Source organism: Hyperolius riggenbachi, chromosome 7 (assembly GCF_040937935.1).
Source record: "Hyperolius riggenbachi isolate aHypRig1 chromosome 7, aHypRig1.pri, whole genome shotgun sequence".
Taxonomy (NCBI): Eukaryota; Metazoa; Chordata; class Amphibia; order Anura; family Hyperoliidae; genus Hyperolius; species Hyperolius riggenbachi.
The window spans coordinates 268,302,216-268,328,164 of record NC_090652.1 but is presented as its reverse complement, the minus strand read 5'-3'; the positions used below and the strand labels follow the sequence as shown (position 1 = coordinate 268,328,164).

The 25,949-nt window shown below is 41.0% G+C and overlaps 1 protein-coding gene across 6 annotated transcripts in view; it reads right to left on the bottom strand.

Annotated features, from left to right (window-relative positions):
• Positions 1-1,993: 1,993 nt before the first annotated feature.
• Positions 1,994-25,949, bottom strand: part of SLC4A10 (solute carrier family 4 member 10) — a 289,049-nt gene continuing 265,093 nt past the window's right edge. For 3 of the 6 annotated variants that reach the window (XM_068245665.1, XM_068245668.1, XM_068245666.1), the window contains exons 22-25: positions 25,181-25,303; positions 19,931-19,998; positions 17,077-17,193; positions 1,994-3,128 (exon numbers count right to left, since the gene is read on the bottom strand). In XM_068245665.1, coding sequence (XP_068101766.1) covers positions 3,062-3,128; positions 17,077-17,193; positions 19,931-19,998; positions 25,181-25,303 — 375 coding nt within the window. In that variant the 3' untranslated portion in view covers positions 1,994-3,061. Of the gene's footprint in view, positions 3,129-6,271; positions 6,291-8,448; positions 8,487-17,076; positions 17,194-19,930; positions 19,999-25,180; positions 25,304-25,949 lie in introns of those variants that run through there. The other 3 variants (XM_068245669.1, XM_068245670.1, XM_068245671.1) reach the window with 3 other exon arrangements.

Genomic DNA, 25,949 nt, shown 5'->3' with positions numbered 1-25,949 from the left:
GATGACCAATGAGATGCAAATAATTCTGCCTTGCCTTGAATTTTAATGTAAATTGCATGCTGCTTGAAATTGGACCGAGATGCATTTAGGGCTGGTGCAAACCAAAAACCACTAGTGGATCTGCAAACGCTTGCGGGTTTTGAAGCAGTTTTTCAGAGCGATTCTAGGCAGGTTTAGGGCCCTTTTCCACTAGCAGTCGCTAGCGTTCACGCTGAACGCTAGCGATTGCTGAATCGCAATTCCGCCGATTTCCCGACGTTTGCGGCCGCGATTTTGCTATGCTATGCACTGCATAGCAAAATCGTGGCAAATATCGCTCCGCCGCGCGTTCGCGTTCCCGTCAAAAACGAATCGCGGTAGTGGAAATGACCTACCGCGATTCCTATGTTAAAAAGCAAACCGTAGCGATTGTAAAATCGCTAGCGGTTTGCGACTTTACGATTCGGCCAGCGCAAACGTGCTGGTGGAAAAGGGCCCTTAGAGAGATTTTCTAAACATGCCTAGTGTTTTTGGAGCGTTTTTGGGTAGCAGATTTTATATTTTGTTACAGTAAGGCTGCTTACACACCAAGACGTTACAGGCGCACGTTATGCGCCTGTAACGCTCCCCCAACGCACAGCAATGTAACACAAGTGGGCTGTTCACACAGCCCACGTTGCGTTACATGTAACGCTGCACGTTCTGTGCAAAGTGCAGCATGCTACGGCGTTGGAGCGGCTATAGCCGCGTTAGACTGTTTGCACATGCGCAGTGGGGGGCGGAGAGGAGGCGGGGAGAGCCAGCTACAGTAGCCGCGCACATGGCTACTTAATATTCACTGCACTGGCGGGCGCTGATTGGCTGGCGGGACCACGTGATGCGGAGTGTCTCGCTCCGCATCACGTGGTCCCGCTGGCCAATCAGCGCCACTCTGGGAGACATTATAGGACTCGAGCCGCCTAACGCGGCTCACTCTACCGTCGGCTCTTGCAGCACCATACGTTGTGTTAGGTGCACGTTATGCGACCTTAACGTGCCACCTAATGCAACGTCTTGGTGTGCAAGAAGCCTAAAGCTGTAACTGAACAGCTTCTGTAACAAAAACACTTGGAAAACCGCTCTGATCTTGCGCTTTTCAGACCAGTTTTCCACTTTCCTGTGCTTAACATTGAGGCAGAAACGCCTCAGAAATCTCAAAAATGCTGCAGGACCCGAGTCTGGGGGGAAAATGAGCTACTCTGGTGTGCACCAGCCCATTGACTAACATTAGCCAAGCGCTTTTCCCCCCTGAAGGCGTTTTAAAAAACACTCAGAACCGCTCTTGGTGTGCACTGTGCACCAGCCCTCAGTATGTATTGAATTTCCATGTAAGCCAGAATTATTTGCATCTCATTGACCATCTCATCTCATGTTCCTCAAAAGGTACAGGCAGCCTCAGGTGATTAGAGTCTCACTAAAGCGTCGTACACACATCCAATTTTGACTAGCCAATGATTGGCCAATTTTATCACTTCCATGTAGTATGATAGCTGACCTACACAATTTAAAGAAGAAAAAATAAGAAATCGAGAGCCCCAATAGTGTATTATTGTTGATTGGTGATTACGCATTTTAAATTGTATAGGATTATACTCACAAACATAGGTTGTCAGATATAGGCAACCACTGGTAGCTCTTGAGGGGATATTAGGCCTGTCCCCACTCAGGCTAAGATGTCGCTCTCCATAGACAGAAAAAAGGTGCTCACACCCATCCAACAAGTGGACATAGATTCAAATGGATAACAGAGGAGCCAAAAAAGATAAAATAGTGTAAAACTTTTAAAATGGGGGGCAATGGATGACTTACCTCCCCAATAAGGAAACCGTGGTAACGTCAAAAAGCAAAAACAAATTTTATTCTTACTCCAACAATCTTTGCAGCAATCTTGAGCAAAGATTGTTGGAGTAAGAATAACATTTGTTTTTGCTTTTTGACGTTACCACTGTGTCCTTATTGGGGAGGTAAGTCATCCATTGCCCCCCATTTTAAAAAATGTAAAGTATTTTATCCTTTTTGACGCCTCTGTTATCCATTTGGACCTACACAATTTGTTCATAGTATTCAAAATCTGTTGGCCCTCAGGCTACATGGAGGTGGTAAAATTGGTCAGTGATTGGCCAATCAAAATTGTATGTGTGTGCCAGGCTTAATATGGATGATCAACGGGATGCTAATTTTTCCAAGGTTGATGAAAATTGTGTTGTAATTTCTATGCAGACTGAAATAAAACCATTCAAAATCGTCTGTAACTGCACTTGGGCTGGTTACTATCTGCATAGACGTTGCAACCACATATGCATCAACAAGGATCCTGATTGGTCTCTCTGGCTGCTCATTATGGTGCAGATGCCCAGATAAAGAATTTTGACTGGTCACTGTGTCTGTTTGCTTTGGTGCACATGACCAGATCAAAGATTCTAATTGGTCACCCTGAGCAACTGCTTCATTTTCACAGACTTTTAACCAATTTTTCTTGTTTTGATAAATGTTTTCAATCTGGGAACTCTATATTTGCCCAAAAGTTGCATTTTTAACTTGTTCTTATGTGGACACAACACTCTCAGTTTTTTTGTGATGGAAAAATATAGATAGCCCTATTATACTTTAACCTTTGCTTCTACCTACAGAAGCCAGAACATTTGGGTGTGGGTGTTACAAGGGGTGCGTGTTACATAGCAAGAATCAACTGGAGGGAGGTGGAATCCGCAATTTCACTGCTGGTGACATTTACACTTCGAGAACAGCAAAATGAATTTGATATGGAACATAATAACAGCATACAGTGTATGAAAAGACCAAGGAGCTGTGCAAATTATTAGCTATGCCTTATGAAACAAAAATTACAATAATGAAATATTCTTCTGCCAGAAAGGCTTTCTTGCCAAGTCCTCTGACTTGACTCAGCGAATATGCCCCAAAAATATTGCACAGCCATGTATTGCACTGCTAGCGGATGTGATGATTTGCAATATAGGTAACCCACGTAGCGTAATAAGTATATTCTTCTCATCTCTGTGTAAAAATAAACTGAGAAAGCGCTTCAAAGACACGTCTCTCTGTCGATACCTTTCCCTGAGGCAGCTTTTTTTTCCGTCTTGCTCTCAGAGCTATAAATAAAGATAAAACAAAAACAAAACAAAAATTAGCCAAATAAGGTGGTATCCAATCAATCTTGTCCAACACCTGCAAACAGAGGAGGTAGCCATTTTGTCACACAACGACATAAGATGTCGTTGTGTCGTAGTAAAACAAAAGATTGCCTTCTTAAAACAGAAGGTATTTGTGATTATTTAGGTTGGAGTGAACATATGAGGTCTCCCACAATGCATCACTGCTGAATATGCAAATCATCCTTTGTTGTCCCTGTAAGCTAAACACACCTCCAGAACCGCTGGAATGAAATGATGTCAACTTGTTAATTGTACTCTGGGTGTTTCAAGTCCTACCACATAGAGCCACATTTATCCATGCCATGCACTGTTGTGGATAAACCAATTCAAAACAATCTGTATGAAAGTTGGATTATTGGGGCTCTGTACAATAAACAAGCTGACACATCATTGCATTACGGCGGATCTGGAGGTGTGTTTAGCTTACAGGGACAACAGAGATGATTTGCATATTCAGCAGTGATGCATCATATAGTGTTTTAGTAAGAGGGCTTTTTGGTCCTTAGTAGCCGCTTACACACCCCATGAGTGGGTAGTCTGTTTCCTCATAGTATCATCTTTCACAGAATGGCTACCAGTTCTACATGAAGGTGATTGGTGTCTACTTATAGGTTTGATCAACACAAGCACTCAAACTACAGCAATATATTAGCCATGCTTTGTAGCATCAAGCACAATCAAGATGGATACTGGAAAAGGAAGCACAGTAAGCATATGGAGCAAGTTAACATTTTTAAAGACAGCTTTAGCAGGCTCACATGCACACAAATACGCATGGTGCATACTCAACAAGCAAGTTGTATAAATCTTTACATTTTCTCTATATATTTAATGTTAGACCTAAGCTAGTTACACATTTATAGCAGACAACACATAGCAATCAGAAAAGAGGTAGGGCCTTTGTTATGCGTACACTGGTCTGAATGCTGAGAAACAAGCTGTAACATTCCCAGAGCCAACGTACAAACGATATGGAAAAGTAAAGTGCTCCGTAGTTTTGTTGGACTTGATCCCTTTCAGCCTCTTACACACTCCAAGGAGTACTGGTGAGCATGCTGGGTAATCTGTCATTTTGGGTGTTTCAAGTCCTACTCCATAGAGCCACATTAATCCATGCCACGCACTGATGAGGATCAACCAGTCTGTATGCATGTTGGATTATTGTGGCTCTGTACAATTAAGAAGCTAACACATCATTGCATTCCAGTGGTATTTCTGGAGGTGTTTAGCTATCATGGGCAAAAAAGGGACGATTTACATATTCAGCAGCGATGGTTTATGGGAGACCTCATATGCTCACTCCAACTGGAATAATTGCAAATATCCTCTGTTTTAAGAAAGCAAAATTCTGCTTTACATAGCCTTGTAGTAAGGAGGCTTTTTGGTCTCTTTCAGCCCCTTACACACTTCTAGGAGTTCTAGTTCACCATGAGCTTGCTGGGCTATCTGTATTTCTGGGTATTTCAAGGCCTACCCCATAGAGCCATATTAATCCATGCCATGCACTGATGAGGATCAACCAATAGAAAAAGGTCTGTATGCATATTGGATTTGTTTGGTTCTGTAATGTTAACAAGCACACACTCCTAGGAGTTCTGGTTCACCATGAGCTTGCTGGGATATCTGTAACTTTAGACTTTTCAAAGATTATGAGGTGGTCACTAGCCATAGACACAAGAAATAACCAACCTCAATTACCCCAAAATGAACACCTTACTCCACCTGTCAGAAGCCACTGCATTGTGCGGTTTCCTCTCCTCCATATACCTATCCCTCGGCTGTAGCTGTGGGACGTATCTGTGTGTCGTTTGTACATTGCAGTATGGCATGAAGGACAGCTCGGTCCTAGCATGCAGCGCTCATTGAGTTAGTGTACATAGCTTTATAGGTACTCCAACTATGATAAAATATATTATAAAAATACAAATTGTAAATGCAGTGGCATAGCTAAGGAGCTGTGGGCCCCAATGCAGGTTTTACATTGGGGCCCCCTAAGCACTCTATGCATAACAATTGTTACAGTGCACAAAAACCTGCCAATGGCAACTAGTGTCAGAGATGCAATAAGTGGGATGGAAAACAGCTTGTTATGATTACCACTATTCAAAGTATCTATAGAAGAGATTATCATGAGCACAGGACCAATAGAGAGCTAATACTGCACCTGATGGAAGGCCCATTGGGGCTCCTCTGGCCCAAGGGCCCCGATGCGTTTGCAACCGCTGCTACACCCCTGTGTTTGCAACCGCTGCTACACCCCTGTGTAAATGGGAGCACTTACCTCCCAAGAACACACATAAGAATAAAGGGCTTTAATAACACAAGGGTGACCATGCCGTTCACAGGATAACCTGCTTTCTCAGGTCAAATATTGTCAGACCCGGGTCTATGCCATTAAATGTGTTGTCAACCTCGAGTTAACAAAGTCCTTTACCAATCCGAACACTATATTGCTAAGTGAATCTACGGGGATAGTAAGTTCTCTCTCTTTTTACTGTTGCGTAAGGAAGCGGCACTGATTTCAGCAACCAATGCTCTTGGTAATCTGGGTTTTAACAATCAACAGGGATATGTGAGGGAGCAGGCTGGAGTTGTACTTTGTACTGGTTGAACTCGATGGACGTATTTCTTTTTTCAACCAAAATAACTATGTAACTATGTAATAGAAATAATTTTTTGCTTTTTGTAGAGGGATTTGTTTTTAATTCAAATTGTTACTGTATTTAAAACCATATACGGTTAACGTGTGATGGTATTGCCTGCTGATGGGAGTTTTTTTTCCCCCCAGGTATATAGGTGGGCTAAGACAGGAAGGGGTGTGCCTTAGTGTCCTATAGAGGCGTGGAAACACATGAAACAGCTGTTGGCACAGGAAGCCTTTTTTCTTCACTGTAATACTTGCACCGTGCATTGCAGGCAATACATTATTAACTGAATCAACCTCTAAAGTGTGTGCAATGCATGCCAATAATTTTACTTGCACCACACGTTATGTCTGCTATTAGGATAGAACTTAACACCACATATGGCATTCTTCTTCACCCTTCTATATTACCATAATCAGCATCTGTATGTTTGTTTGTTTTTTCTTCCAAGCCCCTATGTAAAAGAAAATCCCCCTGTGTTATGGTTCAGCGACAATGTACAGTATAACAGGCATGCAAGGATCTGAAAAGTTTTGTTTTTTTCTGTTTTTGGGTGCCGCCAATTCTCCTCCAAGCTGATAATATTGTTACAGTCTATACCAATGTCCATAGAGAGTACTTACAGAACCGGTAAGAATGCTATCTACACCCTATATTACCAACATGCAAGATCATTACTACTTAGAAAATAAAAACAACAATAAAAAGCATAATTTGGGGTTTACAAAATGGAAAGCAAATGTTCACAAAATTGTATGGTTGGGTAGGGGGATAATCATGGTGCCAGCCAGCTAAAATCAGGCTTTACAATCCACTATTGAATTTAAGGGGTCGACAAGTAATTACGACAGACAGATGAGCAGTAACTCAAACAGTCTCTACAATCGTATGCAATAGTTGGCCTAATACGGTTACGCTATACAAAAATATACAGTGACATGAAAAGGTTTTGGGGATGTGCTTTTGTAAAACTATATCCAATAAATGTTTGAAAGCTGGAGTTATTTTACTATTATACCTGAAAATTGCATCTGACGTCACATACGATTTTTCAGGGTTAACACAATAAATACAGGTTAGACTCAAAAAAATTTGAATATTGTACTAAAGTCCATGTATTTCAGTGAATCAACTTAAAGTGAATGGGAACTGCATTTAAAAAAATGAGACAGATACTTACCCAAGGAGAGGGAAGGCTCTGGGTCCTATAGAGCCTTGCGGCTCCTCTCCTGGTCCCCTCGTTCCGGTAGCAGTATTTGACTAAATTAGTCAAATACTGCTTTACTCGGCCGAAGGAGGCTTCAAAAGTCTTCAGGGAGCCAGAGTGCTCCTGAAGAAGGGCGGCCCTGTACTGCGCCTGCACAAGCACGCTCTCTTGCACGCTCACGCTTGTGCAGTATGGAGCCGCACGTCTTTGGGAGGACACTGTTCCGAAGACTTCCAAATACCCTTTCGGCGGGGGATTGATATGGGGGGGAGCCAGCACAGAATAGAGAGCACCGAGAGGGGAGACGGAAGGCTCTTTATGACCCAGAGCCTTCCCTCTCCTTAGGTAAGTATTTGCTTCATTTTTTTTTTAAATGTGGTTCCCATTCACTTTAAAAGGTGAAACTAATATGCAGAAACCCTTTGCAGGTATTTTGGATTAATTAGCTGATTAGAGTTTGACACTTCGAGCCTAGAATATTGAACATTTTCACAATATTTTAATAGTCTGCGATTGTGCTGTTGGGGGTTCTCATAAGCTGTAAGCCATAATCATCAAAATTATAACAAATAAAGGCTTGAAATATCTTGCTTTGCGTGTAATGATTCTATTTCATATAGTAGTTTCACATTTTAAGTTGGATTACTGAAATAAATGGACTTTTGCACAGTATTCTAAATTTTTGAATTTCATCTGCATTAGGATGGATGCTAAAGGCATCTGTCTGTAATTTAATTAGATCCACAAGAGAACTTGTGAAGGTTAAGTCTTTTAATGGAACAATGTTACCCATTTCTTTTCTTTGGAGGCCAACTAACTAAAGTTTTCCAACATTAGAAGTTGGTGGTATTTCACATGTGGCCTACTAGTTCTCAAGAAGCTCTTTTGGGTACACAGGAGTAAAAGTTTTCTTATGAAATTATAAAAAAAACAGGTAATTAATACTGCGAAGTACAAAACGGCAGCACCTTATTCTGCAGTTTTGTGCTTTGTAGTAGTGTCCAACAGTGTTCAAATTAACGGTCCTGTTTACACTAGTGCAGCTTGCTAAAAAAAAAAAAAACCTTTAAAAAAAGTCCAGCTGGCTACATTTTTAATGTTTGTCCACATCCAAGTACACAAAGTTATACCATAATGCACTGCACAAAGCATTTTAACCTGAGACAGTGTAGGTGTGTTGCACACCCAATTCAGGACCATCAGTCGCATAAATAAGCCTTTAATGTCCAAGTCTGTTTTGATTTCCACTTTGTTTTCCCAAGTTAACCAGTACTGCCTAAGCGGCCTGCAAAGCATGCAGTAGTATGCAGTTAACGCAATTCAGGCTAGTAGGCTAACCAAAAGTATAATTAGTAAACAAATGTTATAAGTCACTAAACACCAACTTGCAGACCAACGATCTTACCTTTAGGGATCAGCTTGTACAGTAATTAGGAAGGGGAGCTTATGACAGAAATGTAATAGGGAACATATTAAATCTTTTTTCCAGGAAATATTCTGAATAAATACTATTATAATTTACATAATACTATGACTTGGGGGAGGGGACGACAAGGTGTCCTTAAAGTGCACTAAACCTGTAAACTTATGCTGGCCCTACAAGAGTTGATTTTTTTTATCCTTTGAATTTTACAAAACAATCAATTTTATAAATTCATTATATCCATACTGAAAAGTCAGTTTTATCTAATTTAGTCTAAATTTTCCAACCCAACATTTCTTAGAGCTACTACTATGTGATCAAAGCAAAACAAAAATACAATCCCTTTACAATCAACTTTATTTAGTTGAATTTAACATCAAAGGAATGCGTCATCAATTTACAGATTCACATCGAGTCATCAACTTAGTTAAGAAGAAATGACTTTTCACTTGTGATTGGCCATGATTGAAGTGAACCAAACACTGGTGAAGCTAACTTTTATTGGTTATCCCTCTACTAAAGCTGAGCTACTTAACCTCCCTAGCGTTCTGGACGAGCTGAGCTCGTCCAGAGACGCTAGAGGGCACCGCTCAAGCCCCGCTGGGCCGATTTTGATCATTTTTTTTTTTCAAACACGCAGCTAGCACTTTGCTATCTGCATGTTTGCCCCGCTCGCCGATACCCGACGCGTAAGAGGGCCCCCCCCGCAGACCCCGTTCGCAGCCTGGCCAATCGCCGCCAGGCTGCACTTTAGGGTGGATCGGGAGTCCTTGTGACATCACAACGTCACTCCGTTCGTCGCCATGGCAAGGGGGAAGCCCTAAAGGAAATCCCGTTCAGAACGGGATTTCCTTATGGGCGTGATCGCCGGCGGCGATCAGAAGGGTGGGAGGGAGAGAGGAAGAAGGGGAGAATCACGTAGCTAGTGCTAAGCTAGCTACGTGCTCAGAAATAAAAATCAGGCGAAAAAAACCCTCCCACGGCCGCATGGCCGCGGGAATTGAAACGCCCAGCAGGTTAACTTACAGGAGGTGAAGGGTACTTTGGCTAAGTGATACTACATGCTCATATAGTTTAATCTAAGTCATAATCTCAGTTTTTTTCTTTACTAAAGCTGAGCTACTTAACTTACAAGAGGTGAAGGGTACTTTGGCTAAGTGATACTACATGCAGCCGGCAGGGGGCGCTGTGAAGCTTCAGAAATAAAGACTATAAATATGGGAAGATGAAATGGAAAAATGGAGTCACAACACACATCATCTTGATCTTCAATCCTTTATAGTAGAGGTACTTTTATTTCGCCTTTATTATCCTGACATTTTACTGCAAACAAAAATCATCCTAATGCTGCCACGTAGGTGTATTTTTGTTTTAATAAAAATGCTGGCAATAATTTACTAAGACCTAAGCTAGGCCTTATTTTTAAAGAAGACCATCCGTCATCCTTTCTCTCCTGCCTCAATAGATTGGCCACACTAGTATAACAAGTCACATTACTATGACCACCTACTAGTATCAGGAGAACCACCTCTGGCAGTGTACACAATGGATCAGACACCATGGGGGTGTTTCAGTAAAGGGCTGGATAATTGAGGTATTTGAAATCATGCAGACTGCAGTAAGTGCAATAGTTCCGGATGGGTGCGTGGTAAAGAGTGCAGGTGCTGAGCATGTTGATTGAGGTAGTCCAACATGTGCACTGATAGCGGATCTATGACAGCATCCGGGCAGGGAGGTCTTAAGAGATAGGCATGGGGAGGTTTAAAGGTTAGGCATGTAGGAGGGCTTGGGGGGTAAGGTATGTGTGTGTGTGTGTGTGTGGGGGGGGGTGTTTAAGGTTAGCTGCCTACCAGGGGAATTTAAGTGTTAGGCACCACCTGGTGTTACCAGTTAGTGTTAGGCATCAAGAGGGAGGGTTCTGTGAGAGAATAGGGTTAGTTTAGGTCACAGTAAAATATTGGTAAAATTAATGATATTGTACTAAAATGGATAATAGAATATCATTAAAACTACTGATATTCTATTACTGTTATTTTGCGCCCATAGAAGATAATAGAATATCGCAAAAAAATTACCAATATTCTATTACCATTATTTCATGTCCATAGTGGATAAAAAAATATTGGTAACATTACCCATTTTCTACTGCTGTTACTTCAGGCCCATTTCTATGTGCAGCACGTTCATATGTATGCATCTTTCTGCCATCACCAGCTTGTCTGCGGTAGGTGGTGATAATAGTAATGTGACTAGACCGAGTAACTAAAAAAGAGTAGTGCCTGAACTGGTTAAATGAGCTGGTTGATAAATTGTACTTTCTCTGGAGCCTTATCACATGACTGTGCTGACAGGAAGCTGGGCTACATTCAGCTCCTTAAAAAGAGGGATTTTCCCTGTGATGTAGGCAAAGCAGAAGTTTGGACTCTGCTTAGCAAACAGAGAAAAATCTTGATGACAGCTGTACCAACTGTAACCAGCAGACTGCTTTTGTTCTTGCGTGCAAAGCCCTTTGAATGGACTGGATATGACATCACTAAACAAAATGGCTACTTCCCATGATGTGCTTGGATAAAGGAAGGTAGTATAACCTGCTAAAGGAAGCACTTTGAAAATAGCTGCTTCCATATTTCTCTCACCAGAAGTTACAGGTTCTAACTTTCCAGTTGCTAAATACAGTGATGTAAGAAAGATATAATTTGTCTGTGTTCACAAATACTCCCCTCCCTACCTCCACTGCACCTCAGTCTTGTAGCAATGTGCACTCGCACACACACATATATATGCACACACGCACACACGCACACATACACATAATGACATGGTTTATTTTACATGCTCAATTTACAATGTAAAGATTCAAATGGAAGTCTAATCTAAGTCTAAGCGAATACGCAATTCATCAATATTGAGATGGTCAGATTCTGTAACGGAGAGGCATTTGATTGATTTGATAATTAACAATGTGCTTCGAATGTGACTTTGCATTCAGATTTCCAAGGGATTGCAAGTGGGCTGATCAAACTCCGTAGCTGCTAATTTATCAGCTGACAATTGGCTAATAAATCAGAAGCAGTGGCATACCTACCATAAGGCAGCTGGGTGAGTAGAGAGAATGATTGCTGTGCTGCAGCTGGGACATTAGCAGGGAGAGGTGGCAGGATGTGTTTAGTGCGTCAGACGTTGCCAGTCATTAGTAGCCAAGTGCACTAGGTGCTGTAATACCCTAGACTATTGATTATTTATCCTGATTAGAGTAATTAATTAATAATGCAGGGCAGTTTGCTGTTGCAGAAACCAGTGATACAGGTGCTGACAGCCGACTTCTGTAGTGAGCAGAGAAGGAAGCTCCAGGCAAATTAGATTAGCTTGATTGCAGGTAATCTTATCTGTTTTCCCAGCTACCCCTCCCACCTTGTTGTTTCTCCATGACCCTTTCCTCTTTTCAGATTGTAGTGGCTTCTTTTAACAGCATGCCAGGTGAGAGATCTTCCTGCCATTTCTCCTCTCCCACCAGGCTTTCTGTCTTGTGCCTCTACCTATTTATCCACCCCCGCCCCCCATGCATCCACCTCTTTCATATGTCCCCCATTTCTAACTGTCCTCAGAGGAGCTCACAACCTAATCATACCATAGTCAGTCTAATATCCTACCAAATTCCTACCAAATTATTATTGTGTATTTATATAGCACTGACATCTTCTTAGCACTGTGTAGAGTACAGAGTTTCAAAACGGTTAGCTCCCTCCCAGGGCCGGTTCTAGACTTTTTGCCGCCTGAGGCAAATTGGGGAAAAAAACGTCGCCCCCCAGTATAATAACCCCCCCCCCAAAATATGTAGCCTGGAGGGGGTAGCAAGCAGGAAGGGGGAATTGGGCACAGTGGCAGGGAGGGGTGTCGGACCCCCCCCTCCCTCACCTGAGTTCCCCGATCTGTGCTCCCCCTCCGGCTATTAATGCAGAAGCATATATTGTCAGGCAGTGGGTGGGGAGGGGGGACTCATCTCTTCTGCGTTCCCGCGTGCGTTCCACTCTTGTCACTTCCTGCAATGCTGTCCACTTACAGTACAGTGGGCGGCATTGCAGGAAGTGACGAGAGTGGAACGCACACTGGAACGCGGAAGAGGCGAGTTCTCCCTCCCCGCCGGCTGCCTGAATATATATACGCTGATGCATTAATAGCTGGAGGGGGAGAGTAGATCGGGGGACTCAAGTGAGGGGGGGGTCCGACCCCTCTCCCCGCCACTGTGTCCAATACCCCCTTCCTGCTCGCTACCCCCTGCAGCTTGGCGGCCCCTCCCACCCATGGCTAGGTGGGTGCCCCCCCCCCCTAAATTTGCTGCCTGAGGAACCCATTTTACCCCGCCTCATGTGCAGACCGGCCCTGCTCCCTCCACATCCTGATGACTCCTTTTCCCCAAAATTTGCAGTGACATGCTCCGCGTCCCAACCCGTCCACCCTCCCATCAAAAATTGGTTGTTGAGGGGGTGTCTGTAAATAATCAGCACCAGTTGTCAGATTCACTAGGTACGCCACTGATCAGCAGACACTAGGTTTGGTGGGATTAGTTTCAAATCTGTGGAAATTTGCAAACTTGATCTTTAAACTCCTCTCTTGATCATGTGAATGATCAAATCAATCACGATTCTCCATAAATCCTGCTATAGGAAAATTTTTGTAGGAGAATTTGATCATCTCTGATCACATTTAGGGCAGAACTAATTAGACTTTAGCAAAAGGCTAACGCAAAATGTAGCCTTTCAATGCTGAAGCTTGTCTCTGCCTAAATAAGACATTTACATGAGTCATAAGAAATTATTTGGGGTTATCAAAAAAAAAATCCACAACATAAACAACAGATAAAATAAACAAAATATAAGATGGATAGACTCTACTGTGATTTATAAAATAGTGTCTATTTAAATTATCAGGCCAGTGAGTTCAAATATGTTGCAAATATGCTGTAACACTTAGCAACCAATCAGAATCCTCGGGCATAGTTTCTGCATAGTATAGAAGATGAAAAAAGATACTCTGTTGCTATGGTTACTAACATCTCTGTAATCACCGCACCAATAAGCATCAATATGAATTTTATCACAAGTAAAGAACAGACAGAGAGCATAAATCGCAATTACGGTATTTTCCAGTTTATACATAATGGGTGCAATAACATTTATGATATGATGTTCATTCTTTTAAAATGAATTTTATTAATACGTTTTCATAAAAGTGTGATTAAGATAACTGAACGTAATTAAAGGCAAAAAAAATTGTACTGCTTTAGTGTAAGTGATCAGTAAATAATGAATATATTACTGTATGTAAAAGAGTCTTCGATATGTATATGTAAGCCCTCTTCCAGGTAAAAAAATATATTTTTCTTTTATATAGAATGGACAGAGTTTAGGAACTTTTTTTTTTTTTTTTTACTGTATTTACTTTCCTATCTAGAAACCATCTCGTACAGGAGAGGACTGGGACCATTTGGCTTGGGTGGCAATGACAACCTCCTGGCTCTTGAGGAAATCAGGGCATGTGGGCAATACATTGGCCATAAATGGCTGGGGCAACATGCAGAAAACATAGTATGCAAAAGTTTACTGCCCTAGTATAAGTTTACTGCCCTAGTACTATGTCTACTGCTTGTCACCCTTTGCCACTAATTTCTGGTCCACCCACTCCATTCACCTATGGTATACCGAATCTTCCAGTGCCCAAAAAATATCACATCATTGCCTACAAAGTGTACCCCATATTTTCAGTCCACTTGCCAGACTCTGTTGCAGCTTTTTAGTTTTCTTCAAAGTGTGCCTCAACTTTCCCGCATCTCCCTCCCTACAAAATATGTACCGGATTTACAGGAAATTCACTTCCTCAGCATTGATACCAGTGATCTAAATTGATGTATTATGACTATTTACAGAGACTGTGGTACTGCACTGTGACTAGTGGGGGGCAGTACTATGACTGGCAGGACTGGGTGAGCTTGTGCGTACTGACAGATTAGCAGGGCAGATGTTAAGGTCCATACCCATGGCAAGTTTTCGTCTGTCAAAATGACAGATAAACAACCGTTCCAACCGACATCTTTGCAAGAAAAAGCAGTAAAAGATGGTGACAGAGGGCCCATGTACTATGATGATGCTCAAGCATTTTGAAAAACTGTTATGACGGATCAAATTGGATCAATTCGTTCAATGTCCCCAACATGTACAGATCCGTCAACAATCTTTCCATGGAAATCCCCCCTTCATTGTTTAACAATCCTACCGTTGGCAATCTACTTAAGGTCTATTGCTATTGTCCACATGACATAAAGAGCTTTAGTATAAAGATCGTGGAAACTTCGATCATCAGCAGTTTCCAGTGATTCATTCTTGCAGTGGGTACTTAGCTTAACTGCTGGCCAGCTGGATGGAGAAGCACCTTTGGTGCTGGCAGAGATTGGGTGGGCATGGATTGTGGACTGTGGGGAGCTTAGGGAGGAAGGCTGGAATGGAAAGCACCTGCTGGTGATGACAGATAATGGGAGGGAGACGGGAGCTACCTGTCATTTCTGCCTGCCTGGGGTAGCCACTTGTGCATGCTATCACACTGGGGGCTCAAGACCACCTGTTATTCCTGCATAACTGAGAGGGATTGGCTGTAATATATGGCTGGAATTTCTTCGATGTTTTCTGGGCTGGCAGGTAGGGGTGGATGGTTTCAAAGAGACTTATACATCCATCATTCCATCCCAACCCCTTCTGCTATAATGTGTGGCATTCATCCCTCCCATGCAGCTTCTCTTTGTGTGTGCCTCCCCTGTAGAGCTTTTTTGCCTTAAGTGTTCTGCCTTAAAGGGAACCCTATGTGAGAGGGATATGGAGGCTGCCATATTTATTTCTTTGTAAACAATGCTAGTTGCCTGGCAGTCCTGTCGATCTTCTGGCATAAGTAGTGTCTGAGTCAAAACCCTGGAACAAGCGTATTGCTAATCCAGTAAAACCCAAATCAGAGTACCTGATTTGCTGTATGCTTGTTCAGGGTCTATGGCTACAAGTATTAGACCAAGGATCAGGAGCACTGCCAGGCAACTAGTATTGTTTAAAAGTAAATAACTATGGCAGCCTCCATATCCCTCTCACCTCGAGATTCCCTTTAAGTGGGTAAGTGTTTTAGTAGCCATCTACCTCTGCTTGTCCATCCAAAATGCTCTGCAGAACCTGATCCAGCTGAGAAAGACACCCCTAACATCATGTAAGAATAACAGGCAGAGTAATGCCAGTTATAGCACAGGAGGCTCAGCCTCATACATACTCAGTGTAAGTATACATACTGCTCATGTCTTGGCTGTGCAGTGTGCTCTGAGCTATGGAGAAAGATGGTGGAAGGGACAGTAAAAAGCACACATGGTGGGAATACAAAAGACCAACAATACTGGTTGGGCAAGAATGGTCCATCTTGTCCAATGGCTGAAGGGGAGGCTAGTTACCTCTGTACGACACCTGTATACAAAGGAGTATCAAATAATTTTAATAATCACCTGTAAGTTATTATGGCATATCAATGAAATTTAGTCAGTGTCATCATTGATCCATTCATGCATGTTGTTGAGAAAATTAGCTCATTATACCCTTTTTTTCTTTTACAGATTGCGCCAGACGTGACTAAAGTGTGAGATGGAAAGATTGAGGCTCGCAGTGTAATAAAGTTCCTGCATTTGAAGGGTATATGTACCCAACAAAAAAAATTCTCTTCATCCTGTTCCAACTGAGTCAACATCTGTCTTGAAAGGTCACCCCATGTTTGTTTATGGAAAGGGGTTAGAAAACGTGGAACCCAGCGTGCTGACACCTTAAACGTGCAGTTTGTCATGGACATTTAGATAGTTGTTCATCTGTCTTCCAGGGTTAAACACTCCACCTTCTTCAATGTGGCCACATTGTCTACCAATGATGGTCTTCCAGGTTTGGCTTGTCTGTGAGAGACATGTGACCACTTTTCCACCTCCCAATTGTATCATAAGATGGGAAATCTTTTCTATACACTTACCTCATCTCACCATGAATTTGCCTATTACCCTTCAAATGCAAGAACTTTATAACGCTTCGAGCCTCAATCTTTTCCACCTCACACTTTAGTCACAAGCTGTAAAAAAAATAAAGAATACAATAAGCTTATTCTCTCAACATCATTAACTTAGGGACCAATGATGACACTGACAAAATGTCATCAATATATCATAATAACTTCTGGGTGATCATTTAAACTTTATGATACCCCCTTGTACACTAGATTTTTGGCTTTTTTGGCTGAAATGACCACAAGCAATAGTGTCATCCAAGAAAAATGTTAAGTGTATACAAAGCTTTAGGATTTCATAGATCATACACAGTACAAATTCTGGAAGGTTTACATGCACACTTATAAAAGACCTCTGGTACATAAAACAACTTTGTTTATTTACATGTACTGTTCATGTAGTAGCATAGCTCTTCGTCTAATCACGTTCTTTACATGTGATGTCTAAAAGATCCATAAATAATAATTAAAAATTAAAACCACTGCATTTATGTGATTAACAAAAAAATAAATAAATTGAGGAAGTTACTGAGAAAAGATTAAAACCTTTTAGGAGGAGGGCTGGATTCCTTAGTCTTTGTGTTTTCTGAGGTTAATAGCAGAGTCTTCCATACTGATGTTTTTGCCATTTCATCAGAAATATTTATTACTGATGGGTCCTCTCTAGATAAAATTAACACAATAAGGCACAAAATGAATTAGTTTCCTAACTCATTCTGTTAGTCCCAGAAACTGCTAACTAGTGCTCAGATGACTACAATAAAAATAATAATAATAATAATAATAATAATAATAAAATCGAAAATAACAAAATTGAAACATTCTAATGCATTTTCATTGGGATGCAACAAAACATTACTCAAACAATCTTAAGGGACAATAATACGTTTGATGGTCAGACAGTTTTACTGTAGAAATACTCGCGTTGTGAAAAGTAAATAAAATAAAATATGAAAATAAAAGAAGAAATTTTTTTTAAAGAATCATTTTGGTAGTGGTTATACAAGTGATCAATTGTTTGTTCTCAAAACTGGTCTAGAAAAATCACACAAAGCTCAAATGATCTCTTTGGCAAGTCTAACTTGTGGAAGAAATGGGGATATTTACCTTCCCTGAAAGGCTTCCTCTGGTTCCAGCTTAGTTCCCTTCTCTTTTTCCAGGTCTGTTTTCATCCAATACGTTGGTGAAGTCTGCAATGAGTGTTCTCCATTAAGTGGTGTGGGTCAGTCTCTTCTCCTTCTGGTCACAGCTCTTGTGACTTGATAGCGGCCCTGTCAATCAAAGCTGCCTCAAAAAGCAGCGGGACTGACAACTATCTTGGACTTCAGAGTTCCAAGAACATGACCACTGGGACAGCAGTGTCAGATAGAGAATGGGCCTGAACAATGGGCCTGAGAGCAACAGGGAGTAGAAGAATCCTTCCCAGGGAGGTAAGTATTACCTTTTCTTCCCAGAGGTTACATATACATACACACACACACATATATATATATATATATATATATATATATATATATATATATATATATATATATATATATATATGTGTGTGTGTGTGTATATAGCCAGAAATCTAATTCATGAATCCGTATCATATATCATAAAAAACAAAATAAATGTAATGCTGCCGAAAATGGTCTGCATTTGTGAAAAGAAAAAAATACCCTTATTTCCTTGTAAAACAAGTAGTATGTATTAGCACACTGTAGCATATACATGTAACATTAAAAGGCGATACTTAGATTTTTGCAAGCATAAATACATGTCTTTAAGATGTCTTAAGTGAAGCAGAACATCTAAATGGGGTGAGAGGATGTTAGCTGATTCATGACTAGTATATAATACCCCTTATTTACTCAATCCTCACACAATTGGGACTCAGACTGTCACAGAGGCATCGTATACTTCATTCTGCTTGTAGCTAAAACTTGCAAACTTAGAATTTATAATGCCTCTGTGACAGTCTGGGTCCCAATTGTGAGAGGATTGAGTAAACAAGGGGTCTTATCTATTAGTCATACATCAGCTAACATCCTCTCACTATTTTGTACTAAGAAAGAATGATATCATATAAAAACTATAATGTTGCAAGCTTCTAAAATGATAACATACTTCAAAAACTTTAATGTTCTAATGTTCTTAATGATATTTATCGCGGTGCCCTTTTTTCTGCTTTTTTTGCCATATTAACGATAATTGCATTAAAGTCTTTTCCTGCTACCCAGAGCACTTATCTCAAACAAGATAACTCTAATGACATGTATTTATGCTTGCAAAAAATCTATGTATCCTTTTTGATGTTGCATGGATATAGCTGTCTGTTCCAACATCTTGTAAGCAAACAGGAATGGTTGCAGTACCATAAATTAAAAGGGCTGAGAACCCTGATGACAAGCTCTTCTATAACATTTGTATAGCGCTTTTCTCCTATTGGACTCAGAGCGCTCAAGAGCTGCTGCCACCGGGACACACTCAAGAGGCCGCCCTGCAGTCTTAGGAAGCCTTGCCTTAACCTGAATAGGTACTGACCCTAGCCAGGATTTGAACCCTGGTCTCCCATCTCGAAGGCAGAGCCCTTAGCCAGTACACCATCCAGCCCATGCATGGTACAATCAAATAGTTTGATTTTCCTGTTTAATTGACCAAAACAATCAAATTGAAAATAATATTTTTTTGATCGATAAAAAATGATCGATTATTAATTTTTTTTTAATAAAAATCTCATCGAATGTGTCGGAAAAATCAAGTTGATTGCTTTGAAAATTGAATGGTGTATTGTAGGTTTGATAAAATAATCTAATAGATCAAAATGTTATAAAACATTTTTGTTAAAAGATTGAAGCGTGTAAAGCCACCAAAATATATACTTTCTTTTCCTTATTGAGGAGCTAAAAGCACATAAAAGGAAAAATGTTCCCCAAAAAATTCCATACACTTTAAAACAGCCATAGTATTAGCCTGAACTTTAGAAACACACTAGTCATCAATACACTGCTCAACACCTTCTAAATTGGGTTATGTAAAAAAAAATCCTACAGATAATTTATTAAACTACTGTTCTGCTTGTTTTGTACTGATTGTAGTTAAGTTAAATTTAATTAAATATTTTCCTTTATAATTATAACAGTTTTATCATTACATTGTTGTCATTTGTTAACTGTGCAATTAACATTTGGCATGATTTATAAAAAGTATTGGAAACTACAGCAAAAAGTGCAGCAGTTTCCCAAAGCTACCATTCAGGATTATTGTTTAATCCCACAGATGGAAACTAATTGCTTGCTCCAAACAACCAATCCACTTTTACCGTAAACCAGGGTCAAAATAGTCTAATAGACTAAAGACTTGTGTTACATATATATGTTCTTGGACATTTTGCAGTTCGGAGTTTCCGTTTTACCTGCAGTTCCCTTCCATGGGTAACTGAACTGCTCCTTCATCTTCCAACACCAGCATGCTTTGCTCCTCCTAAAGAAAGAATAGAAGGTAAGGTGAGTGACTTGGTGGTGGAAACAGCAAGACAAACAAAAAATAAATTCCGAACCTGTACATTTTTCTGAAATCCATTTAGAAGCTTCAAGAAACTCCATACACTTTTGGGGTTGGGTGGTTTTAGAGCAGGAAGTCATTAAAGCTTCTCCCCAGACAATTTGTTAAAGCACAAATGACAGGGTAGGGATGCTCACCGCATTCCGTGGAATTCCGTTTCCTGCGATTCCGGTCGGAAATTGGCGATTCTGTTCCATCGCATCGGAACGGAATTGCTATAGCGTTCCGACGGAATTCCGGAATTGCTATGCGTAATTCCGTCGGAATGCGAGTTTTTGTAAGCCAATCACAAGTAAGACCCTAGAAGAAGCTTAAAGTGAAAACAAGATTTCTGCATGAAAATCTGAATTATTTCAGCACCAATTGTAATTGTAATGACCGCCGAGGAACCACCTCTATGCGACAACTCCTGCTGTTCCAAACCAAACTTATAAGGACCACCGTGGAACCACCTCTAGGTCCCATAGCCTACGCGACAACTCCTGCTGCTCCAAACCAAAATTGTAATGACCACCGTGGAACCACCTCTAGGTCCCATAGCCTACGCGACAACTCCTGCTGCTCCAAAACAAACTTATAATGACCGCTGTGGAACCACCTCTAGGTCCCATGGCTTGCGCGACAACTCCTGCTGCAATTTTTTTTTTAAATGACTGGTGGAACAGCCACTAGGTCCCATGCCCTACGATTTATCAAAAACGAGGTTTCAATTGAGATTACTGACATTTTACCATCGGAGCACGGAATTTCGCAAAATTCCAACAGAATGTAACGGTTACGGAATTTAGCGCTGACGGAATTCTGGAATTCCGCAGAATCGGAACTTGCACTTTCCGATCATCCCTACTCGAGGGTAAGCCACCTAAGGTAGGCACAGAGGTATATTCATGCTGGATCCACATACCTCTGTGACTTTCCCGTTCCTCTTTGCATTCCTCCTGGTTCGCATAATCACAACCTGATAAATTTGGCTTTTAGCTAAAGTCAAATTTTAGACAGGAAAATGCAGGCTTGCTGCTATGTTTCCTCTTATCACCCTCCCATTCTCTCCTTTTCCCCACCCCATTCACTCCCCTTAAAGAGACACTGAAGAGAAAAAAAAATTATGATATAATGAATTGGTTGTGTAGAACGGATAATTACTAGAACATTAGAAGCAAAGAAAATATTCTCATATTTTTATTTACAGTTTTTTATAACATCGCATCATTCTCTAATTATCATGCTGATGCGTGCGAGGCATAGTGAACAAGATACAATATAGGAGAGTAACGTAATCTGGAATAGGCCGTAGTCATACACAGAGTCAGAGATAATAAGGTACACAGTCGTAAAGCAATCTCGTAGTCGATAAGAGGCAGGGTCTTACACTAAGGTCAGATGTCAGTCTAGTTTAGAAGGATCTGATAACACATGTTTTGACTCGACCTGCCTTGGCTATTCTAAGTCAAGGCAGGTCGAGTCAAAACACGTGTTATCAGATGGCAGCGGTACAGAAGAATAAGACAGGGGCAAGATCGGGAGGCAGGCTGGGAGTCGGTACACAGATCAATATACAATATGATGTTACAAAATAATACTACAATAATATATACGAAAATAACAAAGACTGACCTACTGGAGTACATATATTGTGTGTCTACACAATATATCAATGTAGCTCAAAATCACTAGCTAGACCTAGAACCAGCAAACTGATTAGTATCAAGGCCAGTGAGCAACTGACTCACTGGACCTAATATACCTGAGGTGATGAGCTAGCCCAGCCCTCAGGAGGACGAGTCTGCTATCAGACACACCTCCTAAGCTTGTAAAGCCCGCTTTGACTCGCGCGCAAGCGACTAATAGAACTGAGCGCCCTGACTCACCACCGAAGAGGTGCTGGGGATGCCGTCCGAGGCTGACGGCGCAAGTCCCGCCGGAGTCGCTGCGGGAGACGTCGCGGGACCCGCCATGAGGAGGTAAGATCGTTGCACTAATATTTGCAGTTTATACACTACTCAACATTCTAAAAGATTTTACAGAGCAGCCCAGCAAACTTTTGACCTGTCCTCTGGAGAGAAAAAGAAAATAGAGTGACTGACAGTTGAGATAACAAGCTTCAAAAGAGGAGCTCTCTGAGACTTTGAAAGTGGTGGAGCTCAATGGCTGTTTTGCATAGATAACAACTGGAGTTTCTTAACTCTTCCTGTACTGGAAAAAATATTAGACTTGTGTCTCTGTTGCTAATGTTTTATTTCTTAGCTGTTCTACACATACAAATCATTATATCATCATTTTTTTCCCGCTTCAGTGCTCTTTAAGGGAAGGAATGGAAGTGTGATAGAAGGGAACATCACAGCAATCCTGCTTTCTCCTGTTTGAACATCAGCTAAATGTCTAATATTTCAGTGATTATGGAAACCAGGTAGAATAAGGAGAGGACTGAACAACGCACAAAAGTAAGTGGATCCAGCATGAACATCTGTTAGATATTTTATCTGCTCTCCACAGCTGTCATTACAAACTGCTCTGCTATAGCTAAATTCAAAGCAATTCTGATATGATGCAAAGTAAGAATATAAATTACTATTTTTCACATCCCTCACATTGTTTGTGAATTCAGCCTTTTATAATATACTGTATTTATAGCAATATGTCCACTATCTATTTTTTTATGCTTAAAGTGTACCCAAGACAATGTCACATAATGAGATAATCATGTGTATGTACAATACAAAACATATTAATAACCAGGCTGTTTTACTTGTTTTATTTTGCTTGGTAATAATGGCTGTAGCGCTTATATTTATATTTATTAAACTTGGCAGCAGTAAGTTACTATAGAGTCCGTAACTATATACCAAAAAACATATAAGATAAAACTCATGCGCCTATGCATAAAAATAATGCACTATTTATTATATCACAAAGAAGATTAATAATCTGCATATACAGTGTAAACCGCAAACTTAGTTTCCCAGGCTCAAACCCAGACGTCAAAAAATCTCAGGAGTGGTAACCTAGACTAATCTGCCGGCTAATACCTCATACATGCATGTATCATAAAAAACGATGATAAAAAATGTGGTAAAAAATGTAATTAAACACTTAAAAGCGGATAGCTATTTAAAAATGGTAGCGTAATTCATCTACTCATAGAGGCTCCACACCACACTTAGGAGTTAGTCACAGATTTCCAAGGTCTTAATCCAGTGCATGTGCATACAGGCAAGATTGTATATGATCTTCCGCTAACCCAATAGTTAACTCACGGTTTTTGGTTAGCTCTGCGCTGATGTTTTTAGTCAGTCTCTTTCAGCGAGAGGAGGGGCAAAGAGAGTCCACAATCCTTCGGAAAGTAGCGGAGTTGCTTGAGTCCCGGCCGGCGACTCGCTACAAACTTCCCACGTTACAGGCTTCTCACGGACTTCCGGATAAAAGAGTTGTTACAACACACGGAGTCCGGGGGTGACGTCACCACACTCTTAGCCAATAGCCGACGCGTTTCGGTAGGATCCGCCTACCTTCTTCAGGGCGTGTTCCTATTGGTTGTGTCCCTTCTTTATACTGTATAGCTCCGCCCTCCTCTCTCGGCAATGTTTCAGCGATGTTTCTAATAGGCAAATTGGTTAAAATGCATAGATCTCAATATCAGAATTAAGTCCCAGTGGAATTCCACTATTCATAGTGTATATCCACTCCATTTCTTTACGTGACATCTTGTCTATATAATTCCCACCCCTCCAATCTTTATCCACCTGCTGTATAGCATAAAATCTGAAGGTTTCAAGATTTTTCCCATGTATTTCTTTGAAATGTTTGCTTAAAGGTTGTTTCATATTTCCACTTTTGATGTTATTTATGTGCTCTCCTAGGATAGGATACAGGTGGATAAAGATTGGAGGGGTGGGAATTATATAGACAAGATGTCACGTAAAGAAACGGAGTGGATATACACTATGAATAGTGGAATTCCACTGGGACTTAATTCTGATATTGAGATCTATGCATTTTAACCAATTTGCCTATTAGAAACATCGCTGAAACATTGCCGAGAGAGGAGGGCGGAGCTATACAGTATAAAGAAGGGACACAACCAATAGGAACACGCCCTGAAGAAGGTAGGCGGATCCTACCGAAACGCGTCGGCTATTGGCTAAGAGTGTGGTGACGTCACCCCCGGACTCCGTGTGTTGTAACAACTCTTTTATCCGGAAGACCGTGAGAAGCCTGTAACGTGGGAAGTTTGTAGCGAGTCGCCGGCCGGGACTCAAGCAACTCCGTTACTTTCCGAAGGATTGTGGACTCTCTTTGCCCCTCCTCTCGCTGAAAGAGACTGACTAAAAACATCAGCGCAGAGCTAACCAAAAACCGTGAGTTAACTATTGGGTTAGCGGAAGATCATATACAATCTTGCCTGTATGCACATGCACTGGATTAAGACCTTGGAAATCTGTGACTAACTCCTAAGTGTGGTGTGGAGCCTCTATGAGTAGATGAATTACGCTACCATTTTTAAATAGCTATCCACTTTTAAGTGTTTAATTACATTTTTTACCACATTTTTTATCATCGTTTTTTATGATACATGCATGTATGAGGTATTAGCCGGCAGATTAGTCTAGGTTATCACTCCTGAGATTTTTTGACGTCTGGGTTTGAGCCTGGGAAACTAAGTTTGCGGTTTACACTGTATATGCAGATTATTAATCTTCTTTGTGATATAATAAATAGTGCATTATTTTTATGCATAGGCGCATGAGTTTTATCTTATTTGTTTTATTTTGCTGCCTGAAAGAGTTAATTTCTGGGCATGGAAGTGACAGCTTCTGTCTTGTTAGTACATTGTCAGGGAATATAGTTAACATCACTGATGAGCAAATTACAGCCATAAATGAATTCCTGGCAGAATACAAGTTTTGAGAGCAGGGAGACTGATTAGAGACAATAAAACATTCAACCTGCTTTGTAAATGTTTAAATATAAAAAGAAAACCCTGGGATATTTAAAAAGTCGTTTTTGGGAGTAGGAGGATAAATATAATTGTTTATCTCATCAGTTTGGGTTCACTTTTAACAAGTAAGAGGAGCACGTGGAATTAGGTAACACAATGTATTACCTCTTTTTCTGCATCTTCCAACTTCTTTTTCTTACTTTCAGGCATGAGATCATCCAACCAGCTCAGTTCCCGTTTTGTAAAAAATAAGTCCATTAGTTTCCTTACAAACACCAGTGCCAGTACCTGGGAGGAAAGACAGAGGGTATCAATGGCAGTAATAGATAACCCAATGGTGCACATGCTGCACAGCAGGAAGAGAGAGAAGGAAGAGTCAGTATAGATAAAATGGATGCACACTACTCCTCATCATCTTCACATTTCCATTAGGGCCATTTACCACGCACTGTATTTTGATTTGTTTTTCTGTACAGATCACCTGGCAGAACTAAAGTTGTCACCATTATTAGTACATTTCATAATTTAAATCAGGGGAAGGTAAAACTTTACAATGTGCAATCATTTTATTCATGATTGTTATTTTTGCTACATTTCCTCTTTAAAGTAAAAGAGAGACGAATACATAGAAAAGATTTATATGTACCTGGGGCTTCCTCCAGCCCCATCCGCATCGATCGCTCTCATGATGTCTTCCTCTGCCATCTCCTGGTCGAAGCCTTGTAAGTTTGGAGAGTCAAGGCGCAATGCCCAAGCATGGCCACATGCGTGACCCCTGTGGCTGGGAGCGCTATGCCCATGCACAGTACTACTGCGCAGGCGCAGAATTCTCCCAGCCGCGGGAGGGGGGGTGCGCACAGCCGCACTGCGCATGCATCAACTGACCCCGACTGGGCTAATTTATGGGGCTTCTACCGGGACCAGAAGAAGGTAG